Source organism: Gavia stellata, chromosome 4 (assembly GCF_030936135.1).
Source record: "Gavia stellata isolate bGavSte3 chromosome 4, bGavSte3.hap2, whole genome shotgun sequence".
NCBI classification, from domain to species: Eukaryota; Metazoa; Chordata; class Aves; order Gaviiformes; family Gaviidae; genus Gavia; species Gavia stellata.
In genome coordinates, this window is record NC_082597.1 from 42,625,011 (window position 1) to 42,636,794 (window position 11,784).

The 11,784-nt window shown below is 41.7% G+C and overlaps 1 protein-coding gene across 1 annotated transcript; it reads right to left on the reverse strand.

Annotated features, from left to right (window-relative positions):
- Window positions 1-2,953: 2,953 nt before the first annotated feature.
- Window positions 2,954-11,559, reverse strand: CCDC107 (coiled-coil domain containing 107). The gene is made up of 6 exons (XM_059816145.1): window positions 11,394-11,559; window positions 8,184-8,389; window positions 6,863-6,929; window positions 5,481-5,571; window positions 4,278-4,387; window positions 2,954-3,640 (listed from the first exon to the last, which is right to left on the reverse strand). The coding sequence occupies exons 1-6, from the start codon at window positions 11,557-11,559 to the stop codon at window positions 3,366-3,368; spliced, it is 915 nt and encodes a 304-aa protein (XP_059672128.1). The 3' UTR covers window positions 2,954-3,365.
- Window positions 11,560-11,784: the final 225 nt, after the last annotated feature.

Here is an 11,784-nt window from a genome sequence, read left to right on the forward strand (position 1 = left end):
CTAATGCTTAACCAGATTCCTGTTCAAATTTATGTCTTTGCCTCAAATTTAACTCTCTCTTTCCCTGACACTTCTCTTGATACCTTCTCATACCAGCATTACTGATTTGCTACCCCTTGACAACATCAACCGTTTTTTACTCTTCAACTACAGCTGCTGCCTGGCTCTCAACTGCACCATGCCCTGGGACCAGGTATTTTCAGGAAGACGTAAAGGCCCTCCTGGCGCACAGCCGGCCTCCCACAGCTCCAGAGCGACATTTTATCAGTATGCTGTCTCCTGCTCTGCTGGCTTCTCCTTCCACCCAGCCAGTGTTGAGCCAAAAGCCTATCATCTATTTCCCAGAAATCAGACGCTCCACTCCCGAATCACCATCCACAAAAGCTGACCCCATTTCTACCTGCTGAGCAGGTTTTAACTCCCAAGTGTCCTTTCCTTTACCAAGCAGAAGCACAGCTGCAGGGCCAACTCGGAGATGGCCACGTAGCTGCTCACCGACAGGACGGCCTTCCAGCCATACCCCCTTTCCCAGAGCACTGAAAATAAAGAGCCGCTGTCCTCGCACCACCTCAAGGCTCTTACCGAAGCGTAGCATCCTCCCAGTGGAAGGCACAGGGGGAAGTCAGCGTTGTTGCATTTAACGGTTAACACACCGGAATAACTTTATCGCAAAGAACAATGCTGTAAGAGGCGAAATAAACATTATGGGCTCAGACAGCTCCACAGAAACGATGTGTTTTCCCGGGGGCGCACTGGGGCAGGCCTCGGGGCCCAGGAGAGGCCCGGGGCCCCGGCGGGGCGGGGCACCGGCCGGGTCCCGGTGGGGTCTCACCGGCGGGGTCTCACCGGCGGGGTGCGACGGGCCGCGCAGGGCTGAGGGAAAGGGCCCGCCCCCATGCGTCTCCATGGTAACCGCGCCCCGCCACCGCCCCGCCGAGCGCCCTTCCCCGCGGCCCCCGCTCTCACGGCTGCAGCAGCCCCGTCCGGCCGCCGCCTGAGGGGCAGGAGCGGCTGCCACCCGCGCCCTCCCTGCCCGCCGCCGGCCGCCTGCGTCCCGCGGCACCGGCACCGCCCCCGCCCGCCTGGTACAGCGGCGCGGAGGGGCCAATCTGAGGCAGGCTTCGCACGGAAGTTTCGCAAGATACCGCCTCAACTGAGCGGGGAGGACGAATTCCCTGTTCCTCCTGAGGCAATGCCCTACTCGGGGTACGGCTGCGTGCCTGAACATCTCTCGCTGCTCTCACCTGCAAGCCTGTCACCGGAGGGGACAGGGCTGCTCCCCAGGCTGGCTGCGACGGGCGGCTGCCGCCCGGTCCTGGCAGGCAGCCGACAGGAAAGCTGGGCACAGCCATTGCCTGTCCTGGGCACTTACGCGTTGAACAGGTTTGTGTCCTCAACAAACCCACGCAGCTGAAATCACAGACCTCAACATAGCAACGAAAGGGCTCACGGTGGATGGTTGTAGGCCTGGGTCAGAAATAGCGCTATCACCCCAAAAATACCTCAAAGCCGTATGAATAAAGGCTTCAAGTAGCAGCAGCATCCGAAGACTATTGAATGTGAAAGCCACAGCACTGATGATTCAAACACTGCCCAAGGCAGCGAAATCCTGCGGGCAAGGTGGTCACCAGCAGTAGCGGCAGTGCCTGGAAGGCAGCGGTACTGACCCGCAGCCACACCAGCTCTCACAGCAGAGCCAACGATGGAGCCACAAACGGCAAACGCCATGGCAGTGCGGCACACTTGGTTCCCATTCCTTCATTCTCCCTGATCAAAGGCTTTGAAATCAGTTTCCGTTCGCTTTACTTAGACTTATTAGTCATCTTGGAGGACAGCCTCGATGCAATTACAAATTATTTTTTTTAAACAGTGCCAGTTGTCCTGTATGACCAGACCTATGTCAGTTATTTTTAAAAATCAAGTTGTGTCCAAGTACCAGTTCCGATTCATCCGTTCCATCTTGGGGAAAAATCTGTCACCTCTTGAGATACCCTGGCTTTTTGGTCAATGAGTTCTCCAAAGTTAGGCAAAATCTCACTTACTGCAAAACTACTAATACAGTGACGCTAAGGATGTATTTTTGGATGCTGCTACTTCCAACCCTGTGCAATGCCTTTTTAGAACCAAAGACATACCATGTTTCTACAGAAAAATGAACAATACATTCTGTTTCAGCAACACACTAAGTTTCGGTCCCTTTAACTACAGTACATTTCCTCCATAAAAACAAACCCACGTGTTATTTTCATGTAAGAATAAAGATGGCAGAAGAGTCGGGCATTATAACTGGTCTACTTAAAAGCTATGCAATTATAAACCAGAAAATTTAACAACATTGTACTGTCAGACTACCTCTAATGTAATTCCTGTCATTAAAGGGTGGCAGTTCCATAGGCATGTGCGTTAAGTGAACAAATAATAAGCAGAAAATAAAGTTATGGATAAAAATTATTCTGGCAAAGGGAAAAAAATGCTTTTCTTCACACTGACCAAAAAAGCCACTATCAAGTTGGCATAAAGTATTGAAAAAAGACAGCCCCAAACCCCACAGTTCTTGAATGATACATAGCAATACATCTGTTAATACTGATGTAAGAAAAAGTGTATTACAATAAATCAAAAGGCCAGATTCTATTGTGTTAAAATAAATATGAAAGTGCGATATAGTACTAATGGGTATGAACCAATCATTAGGCAGCTGCTGAGTTTAACTAGTGACAGGTGGGGAAGAAATTAAGTGATCCAGTGTAATGCATTAAGGTTTAAATTGACGTAGGAAACTATACATCATTCCTGAGGAGACAGCCATCTCAGACATAATTATTCTAAAATAGCACCTGTGGCTAAATTTCTGTCTCCAAACAAAGAAACCTGACTACGGATGCATCTATAAGACTTAACCCATACTGCTTTTCATGTCCCTCCTAGAGAAAAGTTTTCCACAAAGGCTAAATTCATCAGTGCATGCTCTTTAATGAACTCAAGAAAGTCACAGTTCAAGTGGTGCCATGCTTGCTAGTTACAAAACATTTATGAAACACCTATTCTTTATAGTCTTAATTACAAGATATTCTAATATTTTAGTGAAGCATCAGATATAATTACAGTGCATTATATACAGAGTACAGAAATATTTTAATAGGAAAAAATAAATAGAAAAAAAATATGTAAACATCCTGAGTGAAATTCTCCTGCCACTGAAGTCAGTTACAGAACCGTCATAGATATGAGCACAGGCAGTATTTCACCCCTCTTTTTAAAGCATGTAGCAGTGCACATAACTTCATTCAAAACAGTTTAAAGTGCATACAACATTATATAGAAAAATAATTCATAAGGTTTTGAAAGTTTTACATATGCAGATTTCATTCATATCTATTACGTCTCCTCAATCCCATCTCTTTTGATTCAATGGCATCTTTGTTTACCATTTCTTGGTCTTCTACCACATCTGGCTCAAACTGATGTACTTCACATTCATCATATAATTCATGCTCTTCTATTTTGTAATCATTACCAACATCCTCAAGCAAATCTTCATTACTCTCATCTTCTCTGTCATCTATTTCTTCCTCTTGAGAATGTTCAGCAAATGACTGAATGAGATCTTCGAGTTTCTCATTACAAATGTGGCTGACATCTTATAATTCACAAAAAAAAAATCAAAACAAAAGTTTACATTACTAGAAAGGCTCCAAATTTCAGAGTCAGTTTAGAAATAGAATATTTATTTTTTTGTTTGTTTTCTCTCTGCTACTAAGACTGAACTAATGCAAAAATTCCCAAAATTTCTAGTGAACCATTCTTAACATTAAGATTTCTCTTGGACTACTATGCACCTCTTGGAAGTCTCCAGTTGAAACTAATATAAAACTTGCTGTTTAGTATAATCATGCAAGCATTACCCACAGCCTCAGAGGTCCCCCCATCTGGGAATCCTCAGACTAAAATTAGTCCAATACTAACAGACTGCTCAGGAACTCATATTCAAGAAGCCCGGTCTTAACAAAGCAGAATGTGACTATGTGGTCTATCCTAGTTCAATGTCTTTTAGCAAATATTCTTAAAAAAAAGAAATTATGATGTATCAAAAATTTGAAGTTAGGCACACCTCAAACAGGAAGAATGGCACTCCTCCAGAATAAAATTAATTCTACACACATTTCACCTAAGATGCAGGAGCTGAACTTTTTTTATAGTTCATTCTTTAAAAATATCTCTTTCTTCTTTTAAAATATAAACCACTTATTTATCTATCCTACTGGAAATCAAAGTACCTTTCATCTTGTTTTCTGATTTATCCAATCCACTTTCTTTCATCAGTCGTCTAATTGACTGGAGCTGTGTCATTATTTCATCTTTCTGCTCACAAGCTAAAGCATTAACACTAGAAAAAGAAAGAGATGTCAACAGCTTGATAATAATGCATAAGCTCACAGTATTTCCTTCAGTGGATAAATATGATAGTTAACAACACATTTAGCTGAAGCTTTTCCTTGAGAACTGTCTCTTGAGAAGTGGGGAGCCCATCACTTACACCTACTGAATAATCTAGTCGCTGAATTCTAACATTGGAGCCCCAATGGCCAAGGCTGAGTAATGACTACTGAAAGAAACAATAATCCAAAGGAACTTTATTTTTAGGACAACAACGCCTAATAGAGAACTTTACAGTTTAGAGGCTTTTCTCATTTATTGCAGATTTTGTTTATTCTTTCTCCTCCCCATCACTACTAGAAATTTGTTTGGCAAACTGGTTAGTGAATTTACTGCTTAATAGTTTCATCAAATATTAAGTTCAAAAGTACACTAAGGGAACAATCATGAAATTCTGCATGTTTTAAACTAGGCTTCATGAAGGATGTCAGTGTACACAAAACGGACTGCACGGATATTTTTACTGCCAGTATATGGGTAAGGCCCTAGCTTCTTAAGGAAAGAACACCTCTCAAACTACAAGGTTATATTACTTATTCCCTTGTTACACTACAACAAAGAAGTTATATTTCCCTGAAACACACGCAATCACTTAACAGGTTTACTTCAAAATGCAAAAATAGCAGCTATGCCTTGTTAACTAGTTTTGTCTTCTAATTACAGCAAAAGGAAGAAACTCTTTCTGCTACCAGTAATCTAATGCCCACAAAGGCTTTCACATGCTACTGAGCTTAAGTATTTTTTCAGTATTAGGCTCCTCGGTCAACATTAAAGTTTAACTTGTTAAGCCACAGTAATGTGATCGTAAGCCTGAGCTTTTGCATTTATGTTTGGTGAACAAGAGATGGGAGTTGTCTGTGGGAAAGATAGCAAATTGCAGAAGTATTACTGGCAAAAGGCTACAGAAACAATAAGTAATTAAAGAAGGTTCCTAAACACTGTTCCCTACATATAAGGAACATTTTAAGAACTCTTTGTTAACATTTTGAAGAATGTCAATTTACAGAAAACAATACTAACCGAGACGTTTTAGAAACACTCACCAGTTTGACAGTGGATCCAATTGAGTCAATAAAGAATTTAACATTTTCTCTGTCTGTGCCAGATGCTGCTCCAGTTCTAAAAGCTGATGCTCTAACAAAAACAAAAGCAAAAAAAAAATAAAGGAGGGAGGCAGAAGGAGGAGGAGAAAGATGGAGGGGGCAAGCAGGAGAGAACATTGTAAGAAATGTATTTACAATACCAAAAGGATATTAATTTATATTTTTGGTTGGGCAGATTCAAAAACAGGAAGTTTTTTTCTCTATAAATTCTAGAATATGTAAAGGGAGTGGTGGGGGTAAAAACAGAAGCCTTACTATGTGTGACTCATAAGTCCTTCTCATCCAATAACCTGTCTCCAATAGTGTCCAAACAGAGGACACCTTGGTAGAAACTGAAAATGTGGCTTTCACCTTCCCAGCCTCAAAAACTATGCAGTTCCAAGACTTCCTGGGGTATAAGTAGTGGATTTGTACTTAATATACTTTCAGGAATTTGCCCACTCACACCTTGCAAATATATTCAACACTTAATAAACTAGAATTGAAAGGAGTAACTCCTCCTAAAGTACTATTAAACTTTGAAGAAAGAAGAATGCAACATGCAAGGATGGCGAGTAGGCAGTGTAGCAAATCACTGCTGAACCCAATTACAGATCTGGTGTACAGGGACACCAGAAGAGGCTGCTAGTTTTTTAATTAACTAAAAATGTGTCTATACAAAGGGGCAAAAAACCATATGAAAACAGCTCAACTTTGACATGCCATATCTTTTTCTCCAAAGGAAAGCCCACTTCTTGGCATTTGCAGAATAGGCTGAATCAGTCAGTCAAGAGTACTCTGCATCATGAAGAAAAAGATGGTATCATTTATTCTCTCTCTTCTATAAACAGTTAATGCTTTTGACAGGTCTCTAATTTGGCCCAGAAATTCAACAGTCTCTATAATTGTTTATTCATACTGTTCCACTACCAATACAGTTCAATTCTAAAGCAGATCATGATATCCATTTTAAATACCCTATTAATTCTAAAGAGTGTTATATCCTATTTAAGCATCCTATTGTACTGAAGAAAACTGAACAGGTCTTAAGTGAGAAATACATCAGACATTAAAAGGCAGAGAACCATACTATATTACTATAGCTGTTTTAAAGAATATTACCATCTGGAGTTTTCAAGGAAACCTGTAACAAGTGTTTCAAATACATAAAATGACAAAGTGTTTTTTTGTAGGTTCCTAACTGCACATAAGTAACTTAAAAGATTGTTCTTGTTTAGACTTTCTAGTCTAGTTTTTAGACTTCATCAATGAAAATATCTACCTTGTTCCAACAGGAAATATTCATTTTTGGTGAACATATGCATTCTGAATAGGTATCTTACCCGTTTCCTTTGCCTTGTCTTCTGTACTTTTCTCCTTTTTGGAAAGACTTTCTTCATGTGACTTCATCTTTAATAAAAACAATTGTGTTAAAAGACTTTATCACTATTTGTATATTAAAAATTAAAATGCATTTAGAAATTTACTGAAATTAAATAGCAACGACAAAAACGTGCTCCGTTAATGAAACTTTTTTCTGCCATGCCTTCTTCCTGTCTTAAACTAACACTTCTGATTTTAAGCAACGATAACATGACTGACAAAAGTTGTAAAAAAAAAAAAAAGCAGTTGCTATTTCATCTCCAGTTTTCAAAAATGAAGAGAAGGAACCTTCTAGGTTACTGGATCCAGTCTCCTACCATTAACTAGGAGGTAAAACTTCTTTCTTATAGTAATAAAGATGCTGTTATAAAAATATTTACATTTCAACCCCATAAGCGCAAATGTAAAGATTTGTAACACCCAAAATATTGTTTTTATGATGTTTAAATCTTACTTACAACCTAATTAAAATTATTTTTAAAAGCAAACTGGTCAGCCTCTATCTTCATCTTGCTAAGCTGACATATTTTTCTCACATAGGAGATGATATGAAACTGACTATGGAAACGAAGATGCTGTCTCTGGTCCTATTCAGGTTTAAGTTTTTTTCCCCCTGAAGGCAAGCAACAATGTTCCAGGTGCACTCTCAGCATTGCAAGTGCTGTAATATCTCTTACTATAAATAATACATATCAAGACTGGTATTTAAAAAAAACAACCAACCAACCACCAAACAACTGATCACGTGTTCTCCTTTCTTAATTTACTAATGGTAGAAACAGTATCACATTTCTTGGATAAAAGTTTATGTTGCAGTCCAACAACCAAATGAGAAGTCCAAATAAAAGGTCTAGACTCACTATTCTATCTAATTGCTAATCTAAGACTATCACTCCGCAGGAGTCATCCATCTCCTTCCCATACTCAATCTCATTCTGAAGAATGAAAAGGAAGTGAAATACTGATGAGGCTTAAGTTACAGCCTCAGGTAACAGCACTTTTTAGGTTCTCAGACTCTTATTTGTAGTCAGGGCGGGGTATGTGTGTAGGGGGTGTGTAAGATTCTCACTTCTTTAAGTGTCTAAAAAAAGTCAGAAGCCTTCATAAGGAAGAATCAGATATGCTATAATTTTAACTTTGGAGCTCACATTCTAAGTCAAAACGAGCAAGAAATGGCTTTTGGACAACCATACACATGGGCTCAGAATTGGGAAGAAAAAAAACCAAACCAGTTACATCTCCTTCTAATTTCAATAGTTTAAATCTTTTCTTATAGCTTACCTTAAGAAATTTGTATGCTGCAAACACTCCCACTCCAAGAGCGTACAATGGCATGAGGGTGAACGCTAACTCTCTACCATTTCCTCTCGTTCTCTCACTCTTTAGCTCTTTTTCCATTGCATTTCTCATCTGCTGAATACTCTGGTAAGTATTACTGTCAGAATTTCCTGGATTCAGGTGAACGTGATGAACTGTCTGAGGACTACCTTAAAAAATTAAATTGAGAGAAAGAAGACAAAGTTAGAAAGGAAATTAAGAGTCCAAATAGTTTCACAACTGGAATTCAATTGTTTTCTTCTTGTGTGATCATCTTTGTTCATCACTCTTCTAAGATGGTGTGGTCAGCCCTGCATCCAAATAAAGTTACCAAAAAAAAAAAAAAAAAAAAATCACTCTTTCATGAATAGAATGCAAAGTTAAGTCTATGTAGCAAAGACTCTCAAACTAAGTTTCTATGTTTCTTTAAGAGACAAGTTTTAAGTTTCTTTCTTCATAGCAACACTGGCAAACCCACAGCAAACCACAGAAAGGTAGATGTAACAAGAAACAACTTAAATCTTGAAATTAAAGCATACTCAGAGAAACTGTTGATAACGCCGAGTTACAGATTAATATTTTTCCTCTGTAACAAAGAGAGGAGTTAAGTAGAAACTGAATTGTCTAGTCCAGAATAAAAAAAAAAAATCGTTTTGTTGAAATGCACATGCTGTGTTGCTGCTTTCATTATTTTGACAGTCAATTCAGTGTTACATGGATATTCCCACAGGCTTAGAAGTGCTGTACCTCTGCAAATCAAACATTTAGCAGGAAAAGACTACACAATAGCAAAGAGATGCAACATTGGAAGTCTGAAGTATTTTTGCATGTAATTTGCCTGCCAGAACAGGGAAGAGATGAAAGAACAGCCAGCGTCATTGCTCAGCTTAGGAATTAGGTTATTTGGTAGTTGCATCTGGGGTTCTTGGGACATGCAGTGAGAAACAGTGCTATCAGCTAAAGAACGCAGATGCTTGCAGAGGCAGACAGCAGGTGATTGGGGGGGTGTGAAGTTTTACACTGATGTTTCAACTGGCTGCCTAGACTTATACTTTCAAATCCCTTTGAACATTTAGTTTGTCATAATTTAACACAACTGAGTATGGGTAAAACAAGATTCACATTCTACAAAAACTCCCGAACAAAAGACCATTCTGCAAATTACTCCTTGTCAATTAATACTGAAACAGTGGCATTTCAAGAATTTATAGTAACATAACTCGAGTGTGCAACAGACAGCCAAAATCAGGCACAAAAAAAAATGAATCTAAGTTACAATTCCCAGTGAACAATTGTTTGGCTACAGTTTCTTCCAAGTACAAGAGAAAAAGAAATCTAATTCTGCTAACCTAAGCTGGTACTTTGTGGTAAGAGATCTTGAACAGTGTTTTAGAATTGTCTAAAATGAGTTAGCCAGAAAGGTTTTTCAGACTTCCAGGGATGACCCTGACTGCAGCAACATTTACTATCAGCTCTGTAGTCAAGTCATGCCAGGAATTACTGTGGGTTCTGCCACATGTCATTAATCAGTTTGCAATATGCACATTTGGAGTAGACCTTTTATCTGTATGTTTGCTCGTTGGAACTTGAAACGGAACTGGACAGTTACACAAAAAATTAAATACCCTAGCTGATACAGGCAAAACTCAAGCTACCTTAATAATTTAATGCAAGTTCAGGCAGACATTCTCCTTTCAACACAAACAGGTTTAGACTTACTAAAACTGCACTAAGTAATCTGGAAGTCATGTTTCATCTCACATATAGTCCTCCTCCTTTCAGAACGTTTCCCATTGATTACTAGCTTTAAGTTTGCACTCACTCTTTTTTCTTTAGTTTTGGTTGTATTTGGTTTTAATGTAAATGAGATTTACTAAAATATCTAATAGCACAGATGCAAAAGTTTCCACAGGTCATACAAATAAGAATGTCATTAAGGGAAACACCACCTTCCTGGCACAGAGAAGGAATGTTGAACCTTCACAGAGTCCAGTGTCCCACACCAAGTTTATCCCACAGAAGAAACAGCAGAGTGAGTTACTGGCTAAACAGGAGAAAAGAAGAACCCAGGCAGGTGAGAACAGCAGACTTGCCTGAAATTTGTTTTATGCAGTGCTGCACCAATACATCAGTAGAATCAGACGCATGTGAAGTTTTGGGGTTTTTTTAAGGATTGGTTTTAAAAGAATTTGGTCCATAGGGAATGACAGCTACCATATAAATTGAAAGTAATCAAGCAAAACAGGCCAGGCTAGAGCCTATGAAGCACAGTAAGTTCAACATCAGCTGGGAAGAACGCCGTAGCAGCTCAAGCCTCACTTTTTCTGCCTTTGAAAGGTACTCCCAGGGGAAAGCACGGACATAATTTGGAGGATTACAGCAACTATCTACCCCTTTACAATGCCTTGGAAGGCATCATCAGTGAATCACAGAGCTACCTCAAGAAGGCAGGCTTTTTGTTATTTTCCAAAATGAAAGTGGAGCTTTGGACCTCGAGCTAAATCCTCAGCTGACGTACACTGACATAGCTTAGCATACATTTATACCGCTCAAGCTTTAACAAGCAGTAAGCTCTCTAGCCCATTCAGTGATATCTTTTTCTAAACAAGCATCCTGGACTCTTTCCAATACACTACCTGACACATCTCATACGATGCTGTGCTCATGTTTACTAACAGTAACACTTGGCTTCCTTATTGCAATTCTAACACGCACAGTAAATGTTTTCCTCTCTCTGACACCTCACAGCTACTCATCTGTTAGAGTAACTAACTGTGCCCCTGCAGACATTATTCATTAAACTACCCCGATAAGACACACTTCCAGTAACAGGGTGTTACCTGCATTTAAAAGTAATTTTCTTAAGACAACACAGCCAAAAATCAAACCGGTAGTGAACTAGGAAAGCAGGGCATAAAAGGGGGGGAGCGGGGGAAGGTTACGGCGAGGAGCTCAGAGCACACAGGCCAGCTCGGGGCCGCCTGACAAGGCCTCCCCCTTCACAGGCCGCGCAGAACGCTCGGCGCCTCCCGCCAGACGAAGGCGAGCCGAAGCACAGCCCTGCCCCTTCTCGGGAGCTCCCCTCAGGCCCGCCCGAGAGAGGGGCCGGCTCCGAGCAGCTCCCGCACGGGACGCCAAGCGCGGCGCGGCCTCGGGCACCGCCACGGCTCCTACCTCTGCGGTGCTGACGGGGATCGTAATGGCCGGGGCCGGCCTTGCCGCCCCGCGGAGACCGGCCGGCCCGCCCGCCTCCTCCCCCGAACATCCTGGGCATGACGACGAAGACGCAGAGCACCAGCACCACCGAGACCACCACCTGCTGCAGCGCCGACAGCACCATGGCCGCCGCCCGAGCCGGCCCCGCCGCCCTCCTGCCAACGAGCCGCCCAGCGCGAAGGAGAGGCGCCGGCGCGGCTGCCCCTCCCCTCCCGGCGACACAGCGCCGCCCGGCGGGCGCCTCGCTCCACGCCGGTCCGGGGCTCGGCGGAAGTCTCCCTGGCGGAGAAGGTTCTGGAAGAGGCCGGGGTGGGCGGGAGCGGGGGCCCGTCACGCGAGGCCCGGGCAG